The sequence below is a fragment of the Python bivittatus genome, unplaced genomic scaffold (genome assembly GCF_059951505.1).
Source record: "Python bivittatus isolate LINGU-HERP-01145 unplaced genomic scaffold, Pbiv_v1 ctg000190_np1212, whole genome shotgun sequence".
Classification (NCBI taxonomy): Eukaryota; Metazoa; Chordata; class Lepidosauria; order Squamata; family Pythonidae; genus Python; species Python bivittatus.
The window spans coordinates 21,650,480-21,676,719 of NW_028277042.1; the positions used below are offsets into that span (position 1 = coordinate 21,650,480).

The following is a 26,240-nucleotide window of genomic DNA, read 5'->3' on the forward strand; positions in this document are numbered from 1 at the left end:
GACAAAAGCTGCTGGACCGCAACCCCTCTCCATCTCCTCTCCTCTGCAATCTGACCACCCCTTTGCCGGAGCAGCAGGTGTGAGCACCTCACAGAAGCTCAACAGCTGCACTGATACAGCTCCTTAGACCTACCTGTTGAAAGAAGACTGTAAATCCTTGAGGCTTTGCAGCCCCCGTGGGAGGGGAGCACCCAAGAGTCTCTTCCACTGTGAGCAAAGCACAAGCTCCAGCCTCTGCCACCACCGCTTGAGGAAGGCAAAACGGCAGATGTTTTGGGAAACGACATAAATTTATTGCAGAAATGCCCTACTTCGTGCTGGACTTTACTGAAGGTCTTCCATCCGGAGAATCCCATGGATCCTCACCCTTCTACTCCTAGCAATGCCATTGCAATGGTGGCGCCCAGGGCTCTCCATCCCCAGGCCCACCATAAGCCCCTTTCAAGCCTTCCTGGGCAGCTGCTGTTCTTTCAGCTAAAGGAAAGGCTGGGGAAGAAAACAAAAAAGGACTGAGGTTCTTATGGACTGGTCACACAACGAGCCTGGGTTATGAGGACCTCTGCATCACCGATTAATGGAAGCGGCCCTCTACGACTGCCTGAGACCTTTGAGGATTCTTTTTAAGGAGAGTTTTAGAAATGAAGGGTCTCTCACCACAGCAGAACAAAAGAGGACAGGACACCTGGCTTGGCACGAAGAGAGCACGGCTGTCACCTCCTGGGCAGGACTGTTGCACTCCAAACTGGTGCTCAGCAGGCCCTGAAGAGCAGCAGACCCACCAGAGTGTGGGAACCCCAAGCAGAGAAACTGCACTTGGCACGCCCCACCAGCCAACATCATCATCATCATCTAAATGTATATGCTGCCCAACTCCCGGCGCCTTTAAAGCACTTCCAACCCACAGACTGCAGTGACGCAATGCCACCCCCTTGCCCTCATTATTCTCCGTTGCAGCCTCCTCCAGCCACGGCCTGTCCCCCCACCACTGAACCCACGAGGAAAGTGAGCAGGGGACCCAGGCCACCTAGAGGCTGTCCACACCCACCTTCCCCTCGTTCTTGCAGTTTCCCATTTTAACACAGTTCCAGGAAAACTCTCAGTCCCCACAGACAAACTTCTGACAACTCTCCTATTTACAGCCATCAACTGGTTCTCTTCCATCATCTCAACCTAAGTCCCCAGAGGATGACAACCGAGGCTCATCTTTTGGGGTGTGCTGTTTTCCTCTTTCAGTCATACAGGCACCTCCATTTCTTAACAGTAAGGGGTGACTCATCCTCATCCTCATCCTCACACAGACACACATGGAGTGAAATAACAAGCCCTGTTGCCTTATTTACCCTGAAGAAATGAGCGGTGATGTCATAAGGCAGAGAACATCCTCTGGAGCAGCTATTCCTCTGTAACAACAACAGAATTTTTTTTTAAAAAAACAGTGCCCATAGAGAATGGAAAGAGATAAGGAAAGCATTCCCAAGAAATTGAGGTAACAGCTCCCAAGTCAGCCCTCCACTAGAGGTGCTTCTGCTACTTAATGAAGTAGCAGGCTGACAGCAGAACCCATCTTGGATTTTGCTCCTTCTTTTGAGTCAGCAGGCAAGGCAGTAAAATGCTGTTAAAGGAACTAGGTTCACCAACACTGATTCCCCAGCACAACAGGCTGGAAAAGAAATCCGTAACAAAAATCAACAGACTCAAAATGCCAGTGGGAGTCACTCTTTTTAGCACGCCCGAGATATCAGAAGGGGAACAGCCTGGTTTACGCGAAGTAATACCACTCCCACGTTGCAAAACAGATCACCTGGGGCAGTTACCAAGAACACTGCGGGTGCTTAGGAAATTATACGCACCAGTTCCGTGTTTACAAAAGAGAAAAACTCTTCACAGGCCACAGTGATTTCCCCTCCTTTCTTCTGTGTTGCCACAAGAACAGACGGAGGCAGGCCTAAGAGAATCCTGAGCAAGAAACAAACTCCTTTTAGGCTAAGCCCATCCCATCTCCCCTATTATTCAGAGCTGCAGATCTTGGGGCGTGCAAGCTGCTGACGACGACTGGAATGCGCAGGGCAGAACTGGGCCTTCTTGCCTCCCATCCACCCGCGGAGAAAGCAATAAGGTAAGTGGGGTGAAGCTGCAGGGTGTTTCCCAGACGGCCCCCTTCCTCTCGTCCCTGTGCGTTCACCTTGTTTGGAAGAGCAGCTCCTGCTGCCGGAGCAGCCTGTCCCTCAAAGCAGGCCCGGTTCCCAGAGCCTTCAGCCTCTCCCGGAACACCTGGAACAGGAAGGGCTCCTCTCTGCCGGAGGCACCCGGCAGGGCCCTCCGGCACTCCAGTTCCAGCTCCAGCACCAGCTCCTGAAATCAAGACAACGGCTTTTAAGGCTGCTTCGCCTCTACGAAGCAGGGCGTCCAAGGTGAAGGCAACCGGAGAAATCCATTACGTATCCGAGGCAGTCCACAGACTGACGTAACGGCTTGAAGTACCATAACGCAGAAACACTGGAAAGGTAACAGGGAAAGAAAACGTGCAAATCCTGACAGCCATTTTTTCATATTGTTCTGCAGTGAATTACACACGCCCTACACACTGCTGAAGAAGGTTCTGGGAGAGAAGTGGGTGGGTGGGTGGGTGGAGAGGGATGCCTGTCCCAGCCAGGCTGATGGAGCAGCTTCACAGTGACTCCTGCAATGCAGCCAGATGGAATCACAACATTTGGCCAGCCTGGCCAGGAGTGATGGGGGTTGGGAGTCCAACACATCTGGAGGGCACTAGGTTGGAGATGCTTTCCAGTCCATCAGCCCCTACAGGAGATTGTTTCTTCATCCTCCTGTAGCTAATCCACGGGATTGCGGCTGGAATTCCACCCCCAGCTGCCCCCTTTCAATGCAGTGGTATGTGTGGGTGCGCTTCCTCCTGCACTCTCATCCAAATGGTGATAAGAGCCAGGTCGGGCTGGCAGGCACAGCCCACCCGCAATGCAACTGGGCCCTGACGCTTGTGGGTTGGAAAGCCCCCTGGCCGTAGCGTTTGCGGAAAAGAAAACAGGCCCACCCAAAGCTCATGGAAAAAGATTCACAGCAAAATGATGTGAAATGCAAGACAGCATACACAACTACACCACCTGAAATCTGCAGTAGATATCAGGGTTTCCTCTTGTGTGGGTCATGGAACACGTGGGGCTCTTTAGGAAACCGCGTGCTTCCGACTCAGTCCTAAAATTCAAAGCAATGTAAAAACAACTCTGAATACATAAGAGAAATCATGGCATTTGCTAGAAAAAAACAGATCATGGGATACACATTTTAATATCTAATGGGCTAGATCTAGATATAGTCGGAAAACAAGTCTTGATTCCAGGTCACTTAGTGACTTCAGTAGATCTGTTCTTAGATAGGACGGAGTCTGGTCTAACCCAAATAAAACACATTAGTAATGAACCAAACCACTGAAGGAGTGGTTAGGTAAAGAGCAAGATCAACTGTATTGCATCAGATGGGTAGATACAGCATTTTGCTTCACGGAACTAATTACAGGCAGCAGATATTGGCTATAATTTGGTTGCGGAAAGATCTGGTGCTCCGCTTAACACATCATTAGACTTCCGTTGCCCCAGTAAGCAAACGCTTCAGAAAAGCAGCCTACCTCTGAAGGAAGTCCAGAATGGCGTGGGCAAGAGCAGCGCCCATCTCTCTCAAGTTCCCACCACAACCTCCGGCCGCAGCAGACCTCGGGAGGTAGTGCTGATATAAAGCCCAGTAGTGGAACCCCTGCCTGCAGAGGAACCAAAACCCCAGTTTGGGAGCAATGAGTCAAAAACCAAAGCGAGGAAGTCAGGAGAACAGAAACGGCACGACATTCGCAAACGGCTGCAGAAGCAGGCTAAACTTACTAGGGTGGCGGTTCTTAAGCTGCCTGACACAATTTTCCTTTTCCTGGTCTTAAATAATGTCATGACGCCCCTCACCCTCCCAAAAAAACCAGACTCTGTTGTTTTACACAATTGTCTCAGCAGTGGCAGTCCCAAACTGGATCCTCGACTCACAGACAAGCACCAATGAATCGCCCCATTCCCCCCAGGATATGCCCAAATTACCCCCTTGGGTAGTTACCCCCAGCATGGCTGGCTGGGGAATTCTGGGAGTTGAAGTCCACGCATCTTAAAGTTGCCGAGGTTGAGAAACACTGGCTTAGATAGCTGGATTCACCCCTCTCCCCCTCTCACATCTTTTCAGGAAAAGGAGTCCGGTCAGCCCACAGAGGCCACAGATGCTTAACTGAAACTCACTTTGGACTCACCAGCAAGCGACTTAAAGAGCACATCAAGAGCGTGGAAACCCACTTTCAACCCCACCTTAAAGTTAAAGCAATTCTGCAGCACGCTTTGTCTTATTATTTAATCCCATGTCACAGCAGAGACTTGAAGGCATTCCCAGCATTTCCTGTGGAAATACCCAAAGGGTAACCCAAGAGCGAGAAGGGCTGGGTTTGTACTATTTCACCCCGCCACACCTGTGAGTTTCCTCAAGCGTCTTTTGCCTCATCTCTGCATTTACCCGGCCCCTCGCTCTGCTGTCCCCAGCCAGGATGGCATAAGCTCTTTTACTCAGCCCGGCGGCTCTCACCTCTCGTTTGCGGAAAGCATGTCTTGGTCAGGGAGGACTTCCAGCTCCATCCTCAACCACTCTGGGAGGGTCAGCTGGAAGAAGGGCAAAAATAGTCAGTGCAGGAGAAGAAACACAAATAGGAACAATCCCCAGGCAGGCTGCATCCTACAGTCAGCCAGCTTCCCTGGTTCTGAGGAGGAAGGAGAAGGCCAAGCCATTCCCTCTGGGCAAGGTTTTCCTGGATCTCACTGGGCGGACCCCAACCAGCCCCGATCCCCTTTCAGTCAACTATCTGACCCACATCCTCGAGGAGGAGCACCATCCAGAGAAGCAATTCCAGCAGCTCTCCAACCAGCAGCAGTGCTGGGGATAAGAGGTGGGTCAGCAGGGCCATGAGAAGAGCAGGGCTTCACTTCGCGGAGTCACCTCAGTGCCACTTGGTTGCTGGAGCAAAGCAGCACCGCACAGAGCCAGACTTTTCATCCCAGTGCTGCCAATGGGAGCATCCAAAAAGGCTGCTTTCCTTTGCCTCTTCACTTTCCTTAGATGGAAAAGTTTTCTGCACATCTGCAGAAGCCCAGCAAAGTGATCTAGGATCAGGACATCCATCCACTTCATGGGACCACACTGAGGGGGCACTTCATCAAAGGCTCAAAAAGAGCCAAGCAGCCCTTCAAGACTCTGCACCGCCCTGTTTCAGCACAAGGGTGTTTCCAGCGCCCCTAAATCGCTTGCCTTCCGCTCAGAGGGGCGGAGGTCAAGTTTCATGGTTGTTGGACAGGCCCAGAGGACAGAAATGCAAAGTGAGGGGGCCCTTCAGGACCATGGGCACGGCTAGATTACAGCAGGGAGTAATCTTTGCCTTCATCGATTTAACTACTCTATCTACTGCTTTCAGGTCACGAGTTTTCCATCTCAAAATGGAGGGAAGGTCAGATGTAGTCATGCAGTTGGAAGGTGACTCCAGGAGCTGCAGAAAGGGGGCTCAGGAGCGCATGTGTCCCTGGACCCAGGATCTCCACCCTGTCTTAAAGTGCTTCGCTCCTTCGCTCAAACAATATCCCGTTCAAGGGTAACTCTGATGTGGGTCAACTTCAGCCCACAAGCCAACTGCCCCCAGCCAGGAAGGGATTAGGGCAGCACTGGATGCGAAGCCCCAGCCTCCACCACGGGATTTACTTGGAACGCCTTCTCCTGCAGGAGTTCTTTGAAGCAGGTTTGTTTCCACAAGCGGAGGGCAGCTTTTCGGTAGCAGAGCGTAGGACAGGATAACATTTTCCAAGGAAACGCAGCGGTGTCCCCTTCGCAGCTAGCTCCTCGTGCTTCTAAGCAAAGGCGTGGCACGACATACTGAAGCTGCAAGCAGAAGAGGTCGCCCACTGTGTTGCACTGACATAGCACAGGGCTGGGTTCGAACGAAGAAACCCGCCTGAACTCTGTCTCCTAGAAGGGTGTCGCTGACCAAACACCTCAGGTACAAACCGAGATTGGCCTCGAAACACACCCGCCGCCACCACAAACTCCCACACGTATTCTTCATTTCCACCCAGTTTCTCCTCTTCAGTCATGCAGCTACAGAAATTAACTTGGTAGCATGACATTACTTATTCATGTCTCACCACACACTGCTTAATTATTATGCAGCACTGGCACACGTGAGATGTTGGAGTACGAAAACTCCCTGAATGAGGAATAAAAGAGTGCCGCTTTGGGGAGGCTGAACTGATGAGGGTGCAGCCGCCACCCCGTTCTGAGCTCTCCTCAGGCAGGACCGTGGCCAAACAGGGCAGGTCCCACCCAGCACCAAGTTCTGAGCAGGAATCCCTGCAGGGGGAAAACAGAGAACGGCTGGACTGAACTTAGTGCAGGAAAGTGGTCATTTCCTTAAGAAACCAAAAATTACCTTTTTTACAAAACCAGGATGAAGTGAGGAACACAAACGCTCGTGGGAAGAGGAAGGAAACTTGCACAGAAAGTATGAAATTGCTGCAGTACAAAACCTACAGAAAAGGGGTGGGGGAAGAGTCATTTTGTTGGGTCCAGCTTTTCGAACATTAGCAGTTCATCCCCCTCTTCATTTGAGGAATAATATACATGCAGCTCTTTCTCACCAACTGTTGGGTTTGATCCAACAATGCTGAGAAAGAGATCAGCCCAAGAAATAGCACCGCTGTTCCATGCCGGCCCTCCATTTTTATAAAACGCCTAATGCACGTAAGCTCTCTCTAAAGGTCACGCAGATGAGTCCTTGCCCACAAGCTGGCAATCCGGGTAGAGTGTGGCATGAGGCACCATCTTACCCTACCAAAGAGAAGATTTATGACCCGGATGGGGAGAGAGGCTTACCGCAAGCAGAAGAGAGCGGAGTCTCCAGACCTGCACGCCAATAAATAATCCCACAGCTCAGCAAGAGGAAGGTCTGGGTGAAGAGCAGCGCGAGGAGCTGAGGGGAAGCAGAGGTCCACTGGCGGAAGCAAGGACTCAGCTTCGTTGAAATGAATCGCAAAGGCAGCCAGGCCCAGGATGTGAGCATCACTCAGAGAAGGACCCTGCAATCAGCGAAATGGGAGACTGACAGGTCAAGGCCCGCAAATTCACTGGATCTCCTGGAGTGCAACTTCTCCAAGAGAGGAATGCCTCGAATAGTTCCCTGCTCCACAGTCCTGCAGAACCAACCTGGTGGTAGAGCAGTTGACAGAGACGGCTTAGCAAGGAGGACAACAGGGGACGGTGCCCACAGATCATTTTCACAAAGAGAGAAGGCCAGGACCCTTGCCTGTGGGGAACACAAATGGACCGTGGCAGAACTGTGAGGATGAACAAAGGAGGACGCGTGTATGTTTTAGCTTACAAGCTGCAAATAACACAGATCTGTTTTACCTATCAGGAGGGAGGAAGTAAGAGGCAGCCATTACATTCTGACAAAAGGACGCCAGCAGAAGATCAACAGCCTGGAACAGAGACACAGCCTGCTCACTTTTACACCTTTCCACTGATGAACCTAGCACATCCAGGTACAGCTAAGCTGGGGCTAGAGAGACATAGCCCTTCCAGACCACCAGCTGCCCTGCCCACCTCAGTCACGGGCTCTGGGAACAAAGCTCCCCTACACACCGCTTGATCCGCTTGTCCAACTTCAGGAGCCAAAAGGTCCAGCCTGACCCTCAGTGTCAGGGTTGCCGCTTCATCTTCATCTTTCACATGTCCCAAAACTTTCATCAGCTTCTCAGAGATGACCGCAATCTGGGCTGGAATTGCTGCAACACGGAAGAACCCCATCCCAGAAAAGCTGAGAAAAGAGACCCTGGGTACAGCTAAGGAGCAGCAGAAAGAAAGGCAAGGCTGTTTCTGCCGAGCTGCTGAATGTCTTAAAGCAGCGTTGTGCAAACATGCTGGCTGGGGAATTCTGGGAGTTGAAGTCCACTCATCTTAAAGTGGCCAAGTTTGCATAACACTGTCTTAAAGGAATGTTTAAAAATCTTGCAAACACACTGCTCTGTCAGCTTGGAGAAGCAGTCATGTGCTTTTGGCAGGCTGGGTTCAAACGATGCATTCCAAAAGCAAAATGTTGCTTGAATGATCTAAATGGATTTGGGGTAGACCCACATTTAACCAATATGCCAGAAATTATTCACAGGCTTGCCCAAATCTTTTGCTGAGACAGCCGCTTTGCCAAATGCTAGAAGAGCGGATACGACATCTGTTCTCCCCTCGGCTTGGAGAGCCACTCTGCTCCCCACCTGCAGCAGCCCCACCCCAAAGAACCTGAAAGGGCGCATTGCAATTCCCAGCGTCAGGCAGGAAGGGCCACGCAGGAGAGCCCATGCACACATGCAGCTGAAAAAGACCAGGGATCCTATTTGCCGTTTTGGGTTCTCATGTAATCTAGGCACCACGTTCTGAGCTGCAGCCCTGCTGAAGCCCCGGGGAATTTCTGAGGGTCCCCCATCTCATCTCGCAGAGGTGTCTTTTCAACCCAGTCACGTGAACAAGCCTGGAGGCCCTTCAACGTTGCTCCATTACGTTACAGGCTCAGGGAGATCCTCAAAGAAGCCTCTGCCATTCTCTGCCCACTTCCTTCCCCACGGGCCCATCCACCTTCACCTACCACAATGCTTGTTTGCGTCTGTGATGAGCAGCCTCAGTGCTTCTAGTTCAGCCTTTAGCAACTCCAAGGGCGCCTTAAGCCCCCTCGCCTCTCCTTCAGCCGACCCCCCTAGGGAGCAGAGAAAAGAGCTCTGGACCACACTGGGAATTCTGGGAGTTGCAGTCTCAGAAACAGTGGAGGGGGGCCGTGACTCTGACAGGCAGAGGCCTGCAGGAAGAGCGCTCCAAGCCACCTGCTGCTGCTGCTCACCTGAAGACCTTTCCTGCAGAAGGGAAGGGCCCTGCCTGGAACCTCAACACTCACCATCTGAAGTTTCGGCAGTTTGACAGAGCAACCTCAACCCAGCCAAGGGTATTATGGGGTGCTGGGTTGACATACGGGACCTATCATTGCCTGTCATTCTCTCTCTCTCTCTCTCCCCCCCCGGCTCAAGTTGCTCATCCCGAGTAACAGATCACAATTTATATGATTGGCCAAATGCAGCCCCTGTCAGATAACAAAACTAAAGTGTTTCAGCATTTGCAAACTGCCTGGCCAATCCAGGGGTTCAGGTGCTCATCCTACCTGGCAACTACAGGAATAGCTAGCAGCCGCTTGGAGCTTAACAGGCAATGCAGTTCTGTCAATATCAGTCCGCGAGGATTAAAGGACCAAAAGAGGCCACATTGGGAGATCCAGCGGTACTCAGAGCGAGAGAGGGCTCCCGCAGCCACTAGAGGTCAGCCTCCACCGAACCAGCTCCTGGAGATGGCCGGTCGCTGGTTGGGCCCCTGCAAGCTGCCTCCGACACGTCTTGCCCTGCCCGATTCCCAACTCTCAGGACTCCGAGCAGCCGAGAACAACTGCGGCACCTCAGGTTTTGCAACGCTGAGGAAGAATCGCATCACCCAGTGCTGCACTTGTTCTAGAAACTGCAGAGTAACTCTGCAGGCTCACCAAACGTGGCGTCCCAGAATTCTCCCTGCCCTGAAGCTCTTTGATGACTCAGCACCACACGGCCCAACAAGGCCACAGATTCCCCTTGCGGGCCCTGCCCTGCTTTTCTGCAAAAAAGATGTGAGGGCCTCAGCTCAGCCAGGTATTGCCCTTTTTCACAACAGAAGCGGGTCCCCATACGCAGGAGAACAAAGAGGGCTCTTAAGCACACAGAGCCAAAGAAAGGTGTCTGAGTTCACGTGGCTCACCTCGCAGGAGCTTATTCTTTGCAGCTTCGCATTCTTCAATGTAAGTGGCATATGCGTTCAGAGGAATTTTTTCAGCCCTAGTTGAGGAGACACAATTTTTTTTTTCTCCACCACTCAGTGTTGCTGCATGCCAAATGTTTAGTGGCATTCCTCTCCCACTCCCTATTTTCTCCAAACTTGAGACAAATGTCTTTGCTCTAAAATGCAGTTGAGATGGCAGACAGACGCTCGGAGGCGTACAGGTAGCACATCCAGCCTCTAGAAACTCTTCCTAAAACAACCAGGTGCCAGAGGGAAGAGAAGAAACCAGTCAGGTCTCTTCAAAAACAGCTTCCTATTACAACACTTTTAAAGAAGAACAGCACTTGGGGAGAAGTTTAAATATACTTTTAAAGAACTGTTATTGTCTCACAGTATTGACCAACTAGTGAAATGATAAATGAGGTGAAGGGGGTAAGCCTCCATCCAGAAAGCTTTTAATTAGCATTAGAAATGCTACTCTTGAAAGAAACTTGCTCCTAGGACTATGCTTTGTATGGCCAAGGGGAAGGGAACTGCCAAAACCAAGTGGTAATCCCATTTCTAGCTGTTTGTGAAAAGGCAATACCCACAGCTTTTCTAACAGTATGGAAGCAGGAAAATCACAACCATCATGTTGCATTGCACAGAACATTTGTATCTGATGCTGCTGGAAGAACCCCTGGCTAGCTGCAAAGAACAGCAGTTACTCTAAGTTACAGAAAGATCGAAAACCAGGGGTTTGGTTAGACTGCCGTACACACATAAGAAAGCAGAACAGATTGCAAATGAAACCAGGTCAAAGTAAGTTCAAATGACCCAGCCCTCCCTGTCAAAAAGCTGGGAAAAGACAACTTTTATCGGAAACGTTGTTTTCCTACCTGTTGAGGGATTCTATCAAAGCCATGCAGGAATCAGGGGTCTCAGGAAGCTACAGTAATAAAAATAAAAGTTTGGTATAAATCTTGCCTCGCAAAGTTAATGTATTGTAGGCATTTTTATCCCGCAGGTCATTTGAGAGTGTTTTCTTTTAACAGAGCAAAATTCTGAGCAAAAAGGATCACAACCAGAAGATTGAAAGATTCCCTTTGGCACCTAACAATGGAAAAAAGAGAAACTCACCACTCGTGGTACAAGCAAAGCAGGAAGGAAATAAGAGGTATAATAGGTCCGCCTGAAAATACTGAAACAGAAGAAGGCAGATTAATCGCAGTAAATCAGCCAGCAGCAGATTAAAAGCAAATAAAACTTAGGATTAAAATACAGATTGTAAGTATGATATGACTAAATGATAGCTCTTTGATTTGTTTTATTGTAACGGAGAGAAGTTCTCCGAGGTACGACTGACCAATGAAACATCCAAGGACAGCCTTTTGGTTCATCTAAGGACACATCTTGGACCCAGACAGATTCCTCAGAGCAAGAAGGTCCACTTAAAGTCACTGGAAATAACCAAGGGGCAAACTTGCCACAATTTAATTGAGAGAAAGTCACAACGAATCAAATCTGTATCTGCCCAACCATTTCAGTCCTGCAGGGTTGGCGCCCTCTGAGCTCCTTTGATTAAACAATGTCATCTATCGGGACCCTGGAAGCGCGCCTTCTCTGTAAAAGTGCCTGCCCTCTGGAACAAGGTTCCCCCCAAGATCTGGATGGCCCCCTTGTTTCATTCCAACCGGCCTGCTGCGCTTGCCATTTTTTAATCTTTTATTGATTTGATTGTAATTTATTTGATTGTTGTGAGCCGCCCAGAGTCGCTGGGAGTTGGGCAACGCAGACATTCAATAAATTATTATTATAATATCTGGAAATATGCGAGAGGGAAACTGCTGGGCTTGCAAAGTTGCTCTCAAAAGAATGCCTTTTTAGCTGAGAATCTGCCATCCCCGTATTTTGGCTTTTTTCCTCCTCTGAGGACTCTTTGTACATCAGCTGCCTCTTTCAAGGTTCTCTCCTTCCACCATATGCCTTTTCAGAACTGGAGATAAGGCGGACCCTACCTGGCTTCCATCACGCTTGCCGGGATCTTGCCAGTATTTCTGAATATCTGAATGGCCTTTCCAACATCTTGAAGAGCTTGACAGCATGGCTGCGTCACACACAAACAACAAAAGAAGAGCATGTCTCCATCCTTCTGCACAACCGGTCAGGTCAAGAAAGACCCCCTCATCATGGGAGAGAAGCGTTTGTATGCAGACCAAGCATTTGCCGACAGGAGCGACATCAGTGCAACAAAAACAGGAGAAGAGGCCAAGAAGGCCAAAACGTCAACGCAAGTAGACGCTCCTGAGCCTGAAGAACAGCTTCGGATAAAGACAGGCTGAAGGAAGAGTCAGGCATCTTTATGCCTGGCGCAACGATACGGCCACAGCAGGACGCAAAAGTTATATGCGCCAGCAAAATCGTTTCTGGGAGGCTCAGCAAGGACGCAAAAAATAGCCTTTCGCCAAGGAGGGGACGCTGGGCCATTAGAGTGCTCAGGACGGGCATGAGCTCTTGTCACGTGCCACAGCTTAGAAGACAAGGAGGGTGTCTCATTAGGCTGCCTTTCAACGGCCCCCCCCAAATTCCAAGATGTGAGGCTTTGGGGAAAGGAGCTGGAGGAACAAACCCTCCAAATGCCCCTCTCGGCTTCTAAGCCCCAAACTCCGGGGGGCACATCCCAGCCGCTTGCATTATTTGGGCACATCACCGCTGGTTAAACAGTTTGCAATGTAACACTATCGCCCCTCCCCCGGCCCATTTTGCAGATATGAAGGTGCAATCTGCCCTTAGCTGTTACCATGACAACAAGTGGCAGCATTCATTAGGATGGAATCTGAGCGAATACCTGGGAGGCTTCCTTCGTGGAAGACAGGTTCTCATAGAGGCCCATGTCTTCTATCGACACCTGAAGAGACAGACAAGAAAGGCCTGAACAGCTGAAGACGGGGGAGCCCAGGAGGCCATGGGGGTGTGGAAGGGGGCCCTTCTGCTCCCCGTCTCCATTTCCCCCCCAGGGAGGGAGGGAGGGAGGCACCTTGAGATCTGCCAGGCGGGTTTTGGCCAAAGTGACGTATTCCAGCAGAAGGGGGCGGCACTTGCCGGGCACGAACGGGGGATGCAGAAGGTGGACCTAGAGAGAGCGCAAGGCAAGGTGGAGCGCAGAGCCGAGACGCTTCCTGTTCCAGGTACATCAATGCAGCAGGTCTCTGAGCTGCACACCTGGGACCCCAGGGAAACTGGGGGGCCATTTCAGGGGCCTGGATGTCCTTGAGCCCCCAGCCTTTCTTTCTGAGGAGGGGTGCAGAAGACGAAGGCACTTTCCCCAGACCTGCCGGACATGCGCCTGGCCGCACAGTAAATGCACGTGTTTTGCAGCATCGCGCTTTGTGTGTGCAAAATCCACTCTGCAGAAATGTGCAGATCGGGGTTCATGTTGCTTAGAGCAGCATTCTCCAAGCTGGCACCTGCTTCAGTTTCAACTCCCATAATCCCCAGCCAGCGTGGCTTTTGGGCATTCGTTCAATAGCCCTGGAGGTTGCAAGCCCTAGCAAATCCCGAAGCCCTCCCCACAGGCATTACGGCAGCGCAATCCACACAAGGCTCACCTTCAGGTACTGTGGAGCTTCGAAGGGCACCAGCTGTGTCAGGAACTTAAAGAAGAAGACAAGCGCCTTCTTGCTGCTGCCATGGAGGCTGCTGGCATTCCCAAAAGTGAGCTGAAAGCAAAGAATGGTGCCTAGAGCCCACCTGGCCAGCACCCACCCTCCCTCCCTGCCCCCAGTGTCCAGAGCAGCTGCCTGTGGCCCTTCACAGCACGATGGCCCAAGCACCCCCTCGCTCAGTTTGTACGTTATACGTTGGCCTTTCTTTCCCCCTTCCCTTTGGGTGAATTTGCACTGAGGCACCCGAGTGCACGAAAGCACGCGGGGATCACAAGGCTGCATCTTTGCTCCGCTGGGACGGCCTTATTCCACCCGCCCCCCTCCAAAACCACCCCAGCTGAGGGAGGAGCTCCTGCAGGCCCAGGAGTCTCCTCCCCAGGAAGCCCCCCTGCCCTGGCTTCGCTCTCACCTTAAACCATTCTGCATAAGGGGGGAATAAAGCAGGCCCTTCCAAGGCTGCCTGGCGGATGATTAGGAAGGCCGTGATCATGTTTTCCAAATCATAATTCGCAAAGGCTTTTCTCAAGAGACCAGCCAGGAGGTCTAAAAGAGACACAGTAAAATCTCTAACCCAGCCGTAGGGAAGCCGTATTCCGAGACCAAATCACAGCCTTGCGCAACTTTCAGGGTCTCCCAATTCAATCATTTTGGGGTGCTGTGATGTGCTGAAGCTGCCACTGCCAGGAAACTCCGAAATAGCATGCCCAGAATATAAATCCCCCCAAAGCCTTTGTACCCAATCTCAGAACCTCATACATAAGGGGGCGGGGTGGGGTGGGCGGGGTGGGGTGGAGAGACGCACACACAATACCAAGTGGAGGGAGGACATGGGAAATGTGTTCTTCAAAGGATGCGACCGAAGAACCTCGGCTGGACATGCAGGGTCCTCCCCTGTTGTCCTTACATCAACCTGCCAAGGTAGGCTGAGAGGGGATGGCTGGTCAGGGGCACCCCACCTCACGAGGACTGGCCAGTTTCCTCCCGGATCCCACTACAAAGCCAGGGACCCATTTCCCAGCCCCGGTCTGTACCTTTAACCAGCTGCTCTGCTTGGGAATGACAGACTAACAGGGTAGAGATGCACGAGAGGACGTGATGCCAGTTCACTTCGCTTGTCTCCAGGACCTGCTGCAAGCGGTGCATGAGCTCCTCTGCTTTGAACACCACAAACAGCTGGAAAGAGGAGGAATCACTTTTGAAATAGTGGGGAGGAGCCTTGTGATTGATGGCTCCTAGCCCCCCCAAGGTGGTCCTTCTGCTCGGTGGGCTAGAGGTTAGACTTGAGCGAGGGGCCCTCGAGGGATCACCAGGGATGTTGGCCCTTTTTCACATTCCACAAGGAAAAAAACTACTCTTCCTCCCCCCTGCCTTGCCCTGCCTCGAGTCAAAAATGGAAAATATCCAGGATGGTCCTTCCTTTTCCTTTCCCTTCCTCCATCTGTTCTGCAAGCCTCTTGGCAAAGCAAGCTTGCTGGTGCATTTCTTGGCTTCCCCCCACTTTTAACACGTTAGCCGCTCTTCTGGGCCAGAGAACCAGGTCCTGTTTTGTAATAATTGAAAGGAATAATTTCTAAGTAGTCCCAACGTTGCCCAGATTGCACGTGACAGGGATTATTGCACGAAAACCCGAGAAGCACAGCCTTACTTATTACGCAGTAATGCTAAGGAGCATTCGCTGTAAAGGAAGACATACTTTGCGGTATAACGTAGCAAGCGCCGAACTGGTTCTGGCAAAGCTCCATTCCCTCTGCAGACTGATGGCATCGGACACTGTTCGGAAAGGCAGGGAGGGGGGAAACACTAGTTTCATAGAACAATAAGAGCAGTACTGCAGAAGAAACATCTTCACTTGCTTGCGTCTGACAAAACAGGCAGGCCATTCATTTCTCGCGGCTCTTCAGAACAGCCACCCCACACGCCACCCTTCCCTCCCTCCCTCCCACAGGTCGCTGCTGAAGAGTTGAGTCATCAGTGGAGAATCAAGGACCCCGGGGACCGAGAGCTTCTGTGTTCTAAGCCTCAGTCACCTTGCAGGAAGGGCACAATGCAGGAGGAGTGGAAAAGGAGACCTTAAGATCAGATCTAACCGTCCGTAGGGCTTCAGTTGGCTGCCTGAGTTCCATCACCAACTTCCAGGGGACACTGAAATCCTGTCCTGTCCTGTCCTACCCCATTCCATCCCCAATCACTGTGGAGCCAAAAGGCAGTTCCAGAGCTTGAGTCGTGTTAACTATTAATAATTCAGGAGTAATACATACATTCCGGCTTTGTCCTCAGTTTCAAGAACTTATTTGACTGAGCAACAACAAATGTGTATCTCAGAATAGATAAAGACAGTTAGAAGGAGCGAGACTCTGCAGGCCGCCGTGTTCCAACTACACGGATCCCCTCTACTCCGCAGCCCTGCCTTCAAACACACACCAGACAGAGATGCTGGCAGCAGCCTGGTGCGTAACGGGGAGCTGCTCCAGAGCCTCCTGGAGGCATTTCAGGTGCGGCAGAGGGTCCCCCAGAAAGACCTCCCTCCCCCTTCCGCGATTCACCCGGCCCCCTTCCAGGAGCCCTACCTTTCAGATGAGGATCGTAGGTGAGCACTTGGGTGAAGATGTGCCCAAAGAACTGCTGCAGAGACTCGGGAGGAACAGTCCCTTGGGAAGCCATGATGCTATATACCTGGAGCCTGTGCGTGAAGAGGAAAAATGTCCAAATACACAAGAACAATGAGTCAGCATGCCTGAGAATTACTGCTAATTGCTCCCATTTTCTCAGTAAGTAGGCATTGACCAGGAAGGCTGTAAATAAATGATAAATATTTATTTTCTGATTATTACTCAAGCGCTTGAAAAAAAAATATAAAAGCATGCTATTATTAGTAAATATAATATCCTCAACACAATTCAGCGGGCAAACCTTTGGACCTACAGAGAACTGCTGCTGGAAACAAGAGTTCCATTCTGCTTTGTAGTCATGGGAGTGAAACAACTTGGGAAGCACGTGCCACTGAATGGATCTCTTGCAGAGCTCAGAAATGCTCTGTTCCCCAGTTTGCTGCTCTCCAAATCCCTCCCTCTCACACCCCTAACCTTGGGGAGCAGTCAGATCCTTACCAGCATTTCACTGCCTTCAGTGTGGGGGACGCACTGTCCTGCTTCTCCTTAGCTACAGCATCAAGAACCCCTAAAAAAAAGGTAAATAAAAGGGTGCACCTTCACTAAGGAGAAGCTAGCTTAAAGCAGGACCATACCGATCCTTTAAGGAGAGGGCCTTGTTAGGAGAATAGGGGAAAGAAAGAGCCATTGGAATAATCTCTTAAGAGTAGAGAGTGGAACCTTAAGCTTGATCAGGGTAATGGCCTGGGAGCATTTTATTTATTTATTTAAATTTATATGCTAGCCCTATCCCTAACCCTTGAGGTCTGAAAACCTGTCCTACTGTTGTAATAGATTTACTGCAGAACCACTTCTGCAGGGAACACCAGCTGCTCATTAGCATGGATGGGAGTGAAAAGCAGAAAGCTCTGTATTTTGGAACAAAGCAACCTGGAGACCAAAGATCTTCGAAGCCAGTGTTGTGGTAGAAGTCCTTCCCTGAGAGAATAGCGCCCAGCATTCTTCCAGCTATGCGATACAAAGTGGGGGAAAAATGCCCAACAATTCACAGATGGGCAGTTTGGAAATTTCAGTGTCGCTGAACACGCACACCTACAAGGACGTAATGCGGTTCGAGCTACTTGTGTGGTAGCAATGTCTCGTCAGTGATTCCCACTGCTTGTGTGTGGAGGGATCAGCTGGAAAGCTAATTATGTACCCAGCACATTCCAGCATGCCAGAGAAGCCTCTCTCGCAAGTGCGATGACACTCCTGATCCCAACCCAATCCGCTCCTACAACCACCACTTACATGCCAACATTCTCTCAAGCACAGCACAGCAGATCTGCAAAATAAAAAAGCAGAGTCACCAACTTTTCAGTAGGCGTTAGCAATGTTATATTTTGCCCTCCTCCGAGATTTCAAAGCAGCATACAGAGCACCTTCTCCTGTTTTTTTTAATTAATTCCCCCATGGGGGAGATTGACCAGAGAGAAATTGAAAGTGGGCTTCCATGGCCGAGGGGGGCCTGAACTTGGATTTCACTCACCTGAGCCTATCCCCTCAACCTCGCGCTGGCTCTCCTGTAACTGAGGCCTTCGCCATTCCAGCATGCTGCATGAGCTCAGCCCAACCGTGGGCCATTAAATGAGCAATGGCTTGCTGCAGTGCACAAACCCAGCTGATCAGTGACTGGAAAGAACTTCATAGGATGTTAGGCGGGGTTTTTCCTAGGCCACCCTGGGGATGGTGAGGACTGGCTTGTTTCATTTATATCTGGTGCTACAGAGCAAATCTGTTCTATTCTTACTTCAGAAATCTTCTTCATTTCCAACTTCTTTTCAAACTCAAATGTTTTCGGAAATCCATTCTGAAGGAGCACAATAGCAAAGTCTAGATATTAAGAAGAAAGCCCAGGTCAGGGATCTCCTATGCCAACTGGATGAGGCAAGAAAAGATGTAGGATACAATGAAAGAGGGGCTGCAGACAAGAAACTGTGCCCAGAAACACCTTCCAGACTCAGTGGGGTCCCCTTTCGCTTTAATAAAACCTAACTGATGAAGCAAAAAAAAGGAAGAAGCATCAACAGACATCAAAACTCCAGCCCTATATTCCTCAGTAATTGAAAATTTCTCACATTTTTCTGCCCCAGTTTGTACTTGCCCTTTGCTACAATTATTCTAAACATAAAATATTCTAAAGTCTGGCAGAAGCCAGTGTATGTGGAAACGGCATGTCATAACAGTCGGGGGCCTGGCTGTTGGCTCAACAAGTCACACCAATATTTAATAGCACAAACGGAAGAGATTTAGTTTCAGTGGACAGGCAGCTATCACAGGACTCTGGACTGGGTCTCATGTAACTGGAGAGGAGCTCAATTAAAAAGCTACGTTGGGAGGAAACCAGGCCTGCCACCCCGCAGAGCAGGGCAACAGCCAGTACGTGCAAGGTAGTTCACAAGCCTTGGCCTGTTTCTGGCCATCAGCCCCACACCCGTCGTTTCTGTCCTGCCTTGCCTGCGAGAATGTTCTGCCCGGTCTCTGTGCCCAGGGGCATCTCTTCCATCTGATGGCACAGGAGACAAAGGCTGCTGGACCACCAATCCACCAGCGCCGGTATATCAGGACTCCTGAGAAGACACAAGAGTCCGCATCATTTGCCCTTTTCCAAAGATAGTTTCTCCCCTCCAAGCATTCAGCTAAAAGGACAAAAATGCACCGTTTGCTCTTAGCCTGAAATTTAAGTTCAGAACCAGAGAAAGTCAAAGTCAAAGTTTATTGCAGTCCTGGACCAGTACAACCAGAGAAAGCAATTTCGCATCATGCATCCGCTTGGCTTTGCATCCATGTAAATGCAGCTATTGTTCCCACTGAATAAACTACATAGGGATGTAGAACCTTTGTTCAGCGTTATCTAAACCAACTAGCAGCTGTTCTCCATGGTTTCTACAACAGGCTTTCAACAATGAGCAAACCTTTAACCTCCACATGCAAAGCGGATGCTGGAAGGAAGGCCACAACTGTTTTTAACCTGGCTTGGGGTGGACCAACAAAGGCTGGATTTTAAATCCAACACTTTGACTGCCCCTGGGCAAGGTGGCAGCTTGTACTAAGCAGAACCCAATAAAGACATGCCACCTATTTCCAGCACGGCTTAAATTTGTAATTCCCAAATCTCCTTTGCTATGGGAGAATAACAGGTTGTGCCTATTTATTTTCAGGAGGCAGCCGCATCAATGGTTTCAGCATGTGAAACAGTCGGGGTGATACTTCAAGACTTGCCACTGAAGTTCCAGCCTTCATGGGAAGCACTTGTTTCAAATGCAAAGCACTCGGGGGTAGCAGACAGCGCCGGGATTTGAACTCATATCTTGCAAAAGGCTTGAGTATGTTTTGCATTTTAAGCCCTTCAGCCTGATCCGTGTTTGGCAGTTCCGGGACCCTGTTTGCATTCAATCATTCTTTATCATCCTTTATCACTCTTGGAACTGTTCTTCTGTTACAATTTGCCAAGAATCATCACAAATCTTGCTCAGTGCGCATCTGTCTTACAAGTGGAGGATCCAGGCTTCCACAAACAAGAACCCAAAATGCTGACAGAGGTCACATCAAGCCAAAGCCACAGGCAAACGTTCAAGCCTCTACCTACTTCTCCAGTAATTCTTCCAAACGAACAATGTTCTCTCTGTGCAGGTGCCATGCAACTTCCAAAATAAGTGGGCGCTGGGGGAAATAATGCTAAGGTCAGATCATTTGGAATGCAAAGATGCCAAGCTGATGCCAGCAACCCAACAACTTGCCACCACCCAAAGACCACCCAAGTAACTAACTAGGAGGTCCATGTGCCTTGCCAAACCCTACACGCCCTCCTAAGGCTACCCTGCAGCAGAACCACAGGACACTGAACGGACCGCCAGATATGGTAGCCATCGCGTTCTTTGGAAATGTTCAGTGTGAGTCAAAAGCCACAATGAGAGTCTAGCAGGGCAGCCCTCAGGAATTTGCTACTGATTTATATTTCAATACGTGTCGTTTGGGAGGTCAGAGGATGACTCAAAAGAAGTCTGCATTTTTGTGCAACACCTGGACGGAGCAACCTGATCTGGCAGAGCAAGTAAAGTTGGAACAGCGGAGCTTCTGAAAAACCAGCACCTGCTAGATCCCTTCCAGCAGAACAAAACTGAGGGAGGAGAGCCATTTGTGTCTCCCCCCCACCTCTCTGTCACGTATTTTTTTTTTAATCATTTCTAATGGTTTCTATGGGAAAGAAATAAGCCACGCCAGCTCTGAGGCTGCTTTAGTTTAGGCATCATTTTATCAACATGTTGGGGAACTAAAAGACCGGCAATCCCTCCCAGTACCCTACTTGGTTCCTTACACCTCAATTCCAATGTTAGAAAGAACTGGCTCTGGAACTAGGAGCGGATTTCCAAGCCTGTACCCCCCTCTCCATCACGGGAGCACTTACTTTCTCCCCATCCTTAAGAGGAGAGCAACTGAGAAATCGTATGGCCCCCAGGATGGCCTTAGTCATTTAAGCTTGTTACCAGATGAACTGCCGTATATGCATATACAGATTCTCTGCCTGCATCTCCCTCTCAGCCCTAATGCTCTTACCTGCATTTTCCACATTTCTTGAGCAAAAACAAAATGACAGAAAGCATTATCAGTTATTAATTCCTTCAAGGACTGGAACAAACAAAACAACTTCTTCTGCAATTAGAAAAAAAGAAAAGAAAATGGAGTGATTTGAATAGGTTTTTAGTCTGTTGCCTAAAACAGTAAATCTATGTTTATACATAACACTTAGCCTTTTTTTTTTTAATTTGTTGAAGAAGACATAGGGGTCTGGTTCACAGTGTAAACGAAGTATATGGCTTAGCATTATTTTTGAACAGTTAATGAACTAATCCTAAATTCATATATATTCTTCAAATCCTGAATGACAGTGCTTTTTTGGAAAATTAACTACCCTTTTAAAACATTTATTTAAAATACTTGTAGGCTGCCTTTTTAGGTCTTGTAAAACAATCGTCCTATAAATCAACCTTCTTCCACTAGCCTGCAATTCTCAGAATTTCCAATGGGTGTTTCAGGAACACTAACCACTATTTCATCTTCAGTTCCCTCCACCCCGCCACACATGAAATTGGTATATTTCCCTTACTCTCTGTTCTGCATTCAGTAGCGTAGTTTGATCAGACTCCACAGAGATCTTCTCAATGATGTTGGCTGCCATTCTGGCTGATAAGATTCCCACTGGCATACCCAGCATAGAGGCCTTATCCTTCAAGGCTGAGACTAGAACAGAAGAGAAGCATCTTAAGGTAAAGCAAAGAGGGAAACTGTCCAGACTTTAAATATACCACCCAAAATTGCAGCAGGCAATAGCGCAATGGGACGGGACTGAAAAAGCAACGAAGAAGAAAACCCCAATAGCTTGCATAGACATTGAAAAGGCTCAGCTTGCAGGCAAGGAAAGACAACTGCATGAATTCTGGAAAGCTACACCTGCCCGTAACTAGTGACCATACTGGACTAGACAGTCTCAATATTCTTCTTTTACTGAACAGACATTTCATTTCAGACACTCTCCCTGGCAAAACAAATTCTATTCACCCACCTACAAATTGCTCTGGAACTGAAGCTTTGCTTCCGCCTCTGCCAAAGTTATTGGAAAGTACAGACTCGCTATGTTCTGAACTTCCATTCTGCCGCAAAAAAGAGAAAAAGGGCAATTGTCTTGACTGTATTACGTATCAAATCCTTTGGTCATTCCCGGCCTGCTCCAGACACAACATGAGGCATTACTAACTCATCAAATATGCCAGAACCCCCAAAGGAACACAGTGCTTCTCTAAGATGGAGATATCCTCCCAGAATACTTAAAAGAAACATCCCATAGACAGAAAATACTTAGCATTTTTAAAAAGGCACGGCCGCGTATACTAACATTCTGCAGCCTGATAAACAAGGTCATCAACAGGGAAGCTAAAGGTGGCTATAATATCTAGTGGCCAGTCTATACTTCTTCCGCCTATGGACCTTTTCAGCAGGGCAATCCTTTAACCATCACGGAGCACTATTGGCATTAATCCGCTATGAAATCAAGGCTGCCACCCTGAAAAAGGGAGTAAGCGCCACTGAAAGGTAAGTCGTCGTCGTTTTGGCTAAATCTGCTCTACTTTTCTTATCAAAGTCCTCTACTGTTGTGTTTTAGCTGTTTTACGGTTCCAAATATTCTACCGAACGTTATTATCGATATCACCGCTTCTAAATGGCGTCAACTGATGGCCTATTGCTGTTTATTTTCCCCCTGCTTTTAACAATGAAGAAGCCAATCAAAATAGTGTAGATCAGGGTTTCTCGATCTCGGAGCCTTTAAGATGTGTGGACTTCAGCTCCCAGAATTCCCCAGCCAGCATGGCTGGCTGGGGAATTCTGGGAGTTGCAGTCCACACATCTTAAAGGCTCCGGGATTGAGAAACACCGAGGCAAATGCACAAAACCACCGGGTCCCGCGCCAGGCCCAGCCGCCGCCCTCCTCACCTCCAGCAAGAGCTCGTCCAGCCTCTGATGGCAGCTCAACAGGCGGAGGGCCGCTTCCTGCAGCTCCTGCTGGGTTTTTCCTTCCCTCCTTCGCTTCTTGCACCTATCCGCTGGGAAACAGGGGGAGAGAGGAACTCATCAGCCTGAGACCTGAGAATTTTTTTCTTTAACTGAGTGGGCCTCTGGGCATACCCAGAGCGCAGCTCCCTTCCTATTCCGTGAGGACTGCCTCCCCCACAGTGGCACCGGCTCCTGGAGCACACTCAAAGTGCAACTCCCCGCTTCCGCGGCAGGCCGAGGCCATCGCGGAGAGTCTCTGGGCATGTACAGAGCGCTGCCCCCCCCCCGTACCCAGAAGGGCGGAAAGGGCCCGACCGGCCATTCTCCCGCAGCGGCGCCTCCCACCAGCCAACTAGCGCGCCCTATGTTCTGATTGGCCGCCGTCTGAACGTCTCCCCCAATAGGAAGAGGACGAGAGAAGAGAGCTTCCCATTCGCTAAGCGGGAGCCGCGGCCATTTGGGGAGTGGCGATAAGGAAGGTGCAAACGGACCGAGCGCCATGTTTGGGGTGGCAGGAAAAGAGGTTCTGGCGGAGCCGCGGCGCAGGGAAGTCTATCGCGCATGCGTGGCTTGCAGAGTAAGGCTACCGTGCGAAGGGCGAGTGTGCGTTTCTGCGGATCTAACTGAGAAACTGGGATTGCAAAGGCTGGCTGCTTTCCGGCCGTCGCCTAGGAGAGGGTGGCCCTTGGCAAAGCGCGGGAGCGGGGTCTGGGGCCGCCGTGCAACCGCTGGCCGGCGCGCTGCCTGGGTTTAAAGATTCCCCAGCTGCGCCGCCCGCCGAGAGGCGCTCCGCCGGCTGAATGCGCCGCCCGCCGCCTCTCTCACGGGACCCTTCCGTCCCGATTGCCCTAGACTAGAGGAGCACGTGCGTCGGCGATCGGAAGGCTCCTCTTCCTCGCCGCATCGCGCGCGGGGTGGGGCGCCTGCCTTTCCACGGAGGGGGATGCCGCGGCGGGGGGTTGCTAGCGGCTGAGTCCGCTCCCTGCCCCGAGGAGCTTGCAGCCTCAGGTTAGCAGGGGAAGGGCAGACGCGGCAACCAGCCGTGCAGAGGGGCGCTTCCCATTTTCTGTTGGTTGCCACAGCAGTGCTATCGAAAGCGGGAGGCGGTGATAAGGACCGTAAATATTTGGCCAGTGTACATAATGATGGAGCAGGGAAGGAATGCCTCGCCTACGCAAACAGGCCAGGAGCCGGGGCTCCATCGCTAGGGGAAGGTTAGCCGGCCGAGGCCGGGCCGCGTTGGCCCAGCTCGCCCTGAGGAGGGAGGCGCTCCTGGTCACCAGCTTTGGATCCTCCTAACCACACGCCTGACTAACGCTCTGCCCTTGCGGTGCGGGGTGAGCACAGGACCCGAAGCGCAAAACCGTGCTCCCGTTCCTGTGGGTCCTCTGGTAGCCAAGGCCAGTTGCTCTGAGCCTCCCTGACGGGGCTGTCGCGAGCCTGGCCTGGAGCAGAAGCCTTGAGCTTCCGGGACCAGGACCGGGATGGGCCGTCTGCTGTGTGCAGCAGGGACTCCTGTGGGAAAAAGGAAAATGTGCCACGGCACCTTGATCTGCTGGAGACTGACCTCTTAAGAGAGAGGGAGACTCTGAGGCTTTGTTCAGACGTGTCAAGCCGTTATTTTCTTCCCCCTAATTTATTCAATTAACTACAATGGGCTGGCTTCACAGAACACGTAAAGAACAAGGGAAGCATATGATGGCTTGGCATTGTGTGACCTCGTTCTTACACACTGGGCCTGGTCATCTGCTACTTTTATGCTAAAGTAAAGAGACGAAGCATACGGCCCTCTGGCTGCACACCCCACAATGACTATTTGACTTTGGCTGCTGACTTGAACGGATTATCCTGGGAACGGCTCTGCTCCTGAAGCAGCTGCTGCCTCCACTTAACTGGAAGCCACTAGGAATCGCTCGCTCTATTTTTAATTTTCTTGAAACTTTCTACAGCCTGGCTGGGCACCTTAGTTGTTATGCTATTTAAATATCATTATGAGGCTGACAACTCTGAGCTAATGCATGTTAATTTAATCAGATAAAAGTGGGTTTTTTTTTAATTAAACCATTAATGTAGAGCCTAGAGATTGAACTGGGGCTGGGGGGAGTCATTGCTTCCAACGGAAGTATCTGCAGATCTAGAGGACACTGAAGGGCAGGGAGAGCATCTTTGTTCAGGCTTTTACCGAAGAGTGAAGAGGATACGTGAGGCTGAGTGACCAGAATCTGCATTGCCGGACCACAGATGAGGCCAAGCCCAGCTAAAAGTCCCCTTCCCTTCCACAGAGTCCAGTTTAGCCCTGCCCCCCCCTTCTCTGCTGTCCTGCATGGCCCAGCTCCAGGCCTCTCCAGATGGATTCGATCTCTTGCCAAACTCACAGCCTCTTCTGCCGTTCTGGCAGGTTCATCTCTCCTCCCCCACCTTCTGAGGGGACAAGCATGAAACCCTCTTTTCTCTTTCAGCCCCCAGGAAAAGAGGGAACAACTGCCTCCCCTGGGCTCCTCCTGGCCGGGCCTCAGAGGCAGAAATGGACTCCCCAGTCCAGCCAGTGGGGAGTTCTGAAGCCTGTAGGATAAATGGAAGCCGGGGTCCGAGTCCAAAGCTCTTCAGCAATGAAGCAAGAAAGGGGCTGCATCCAGGCTGGTGTGCGTGTGATCTAGCTTGGAAGGGTTTGTGTGAAGCTTCCAGGCCAGCAGAATGCACCACACTTTGGGCTGAAAAAAAAATCCCCTTACCAGATTTGTTGTGATCCCAACTTACTGGCCCAGACACACACGTGGCACTTGCTGCTTGTCTTAATTGTCAAAAAGAGCCTAAGCATTATGTTTTTCCAGATGTTGATAATAACAAGAGAGCATTGCTTCTCCCTCCAGTGCAATAGTTAAAGGCAGAGCCTACACAGTCCTCAAAAGATGTTTTCCCTCTCCTCCATTTTGGGCACACTTTTAGAAAACATAATGCACTAACAGATCATTTCTATTATTATTATTATTGCAATTCTCAGTTTTCTGCTTATCTAAGACTCCAGGTGGCTTACAACATAAAAATACAAAATAGGCTGGTAACATCAAAGCATCTAAAGACATTCTCTGCACATGAAGCTGGCTGATCTAGCTCTCTTCATCCTGGAAACCCTTAGTGGCTGGAAATGATGCAGTTGACAATGGGGGGGGGGTTCCCAAGATTTCCCAGTGGGGAAGCTGAACTAATCCATCACAAGCTGCAGAGGCAAAGAACGATGGGGGAGAGGATGAATCCTCCATGGACCACCTGATTTTTGCATTTCAAGGGGATCTGATCCCTTGGAGACCGATCTATAGCAACTCCTGGAGGAGGCTGTTAAAGGGGAAGGTTGAACGTCCCTCCTCCTCATCTGACTCGGTCAACTTCACTTGCTTATGAGTTGCCTGTTTCTTTAACAGTGTGATTATGCCCAATTTCCCATCTCCCCCACTAATCAGCAGGAGGATTTTGTTTATTAATGTCC

At 50.2% G+C, this 26,240-nt stretch overlaps 1 protein-coding gene across 1 annotated transcript in view; it reads right to left on the reverse strand.

Moving 5' to 3' along the window:
- The window catches only part of FANCA (FA complementation group A), a 27,322-nt gene extending 4,167 nt beyond the window's left edge, over window positions 1-23,155 (reverse strand). The window contains exons 1-36 of the mRNA XM_088136255.1: window positions 23,048-23,155; window positions 22,697-22,806; window positions 21,771-21,858; window positions 21,315-21,448; window positions 20,765-20,860; window positions 19,797-19,870; window positions 18,665-18,777; window positions 17,958-18,040; window positions 17,459-17,492; window positions 16,667-16,736; window positions 16,127-16,239; window positions 15,253-15,329; window positions 14,591-14,732; window positions 13,969-14,102; window positions 13,503-13,613; window positions 12,932-13,027; window positions 12,743-12,802; window positions 11,913-12,001; window positions 11,035-11,095; window positions 10,794-10,843; window positions 9,895-9,971; window positions 8,711-8,818; window positions 7,717-7,859; window positions 7,483-7,553; window positions 7,279-7,378; window positions 6,949-7,151; window positions 6,506-6,602; window positions 5,782-5,958; window positions 4,621-4,694; window positions 3,641-3,769; window positions 3,120-3,210; window positions 2,183-2,352; window positions 1,851-1,956; window positions 1,341-1,400; window positions 655-759; window positions 134-246 (exon numbers count right to left, since the gene is read on the reverse strand). Coding sequence (XP_087992381.1) covers window positions 134-246; window positions 655-759; window positions 1,341-1,400; window positions 1,851-1,956; window positions 2,183-2,352; window positions 3,120-3,210; window positions 3,641-3,769; window positions 4,621-4,694; window positions 5,782-5,958; window positions 6,506-6,602; window positions 6,949-7,151; window positions 7,279-7,378; window positions 7,483-7,553; window positions 7,717-7,859; window positions 8,711-8,818; window positions 9,895-9,971; window positions 10,794-10,843; window positions 11,035-11,095; window positions 11,913-12,001; window positions 12,743-12,802; window positions 12,932-13,027; window positions 13,503-13,613; window positions 13,969-14,102; window positions 14,591-14,732; window positions 15,253-15,329; window positions 16,127-16,239; window positions 16,667-16,736; window positions 17,459-17,492; window positions 17,958-18,040; window positions 18,665-18,777; window positions 19,797-19,870; window positions 20,765-20,860; window positions 21,315-21,448; window positions 21,771-21,858; window positions 22,697-22,806; window positions 23,048-23,078 — 3,590 coding nt within the window. The 5' untranslated portion in view covers window positions 23,079-23,155. The remainder of the gene's footprint in view (window positions 1-133; window positions 247-654; window positions 760-1,340; window positions 1,401-1,850; window positions 1,957-2,182; window positions 2,353-3,119; window positions 3,211-3,640; window positions 3,770-4,620; window positions 4,695-5,781; window positions 5,959-6,505; window positions 6,603-6,948; window positions 7,152-7,278; window positions 7,379-7,482; window positions 7,554-7,716; window positions 7,860-8,710; window positions 8,819-9,894; window positions 9,972-10,793; window positions 10,844-11,034; window positions 11,096-11,912; window positions 12,002-12,742; window positions 12,803-12,931; window positions 13,028-13,502; window positions 13,614-13,968; window positions 14,103-14,590; window positions 14,733-15,252; window positions 15,330-16,126; window positions 16,240-16,666; window positions 16,737-17,458; window positions 17,493-17,957; window positions 18,041-18,664; window positions 18,778-19,796; window positions 19,871-20,764; window positions 20,861-21,314; window positions 21,449-21,770; window positions 21,859-22,696; window positions 22,807-23,047) is intronic.
- Between the last annotated feature and the right edge of the window lie 3,085 nt (window positions 23,156-26,240).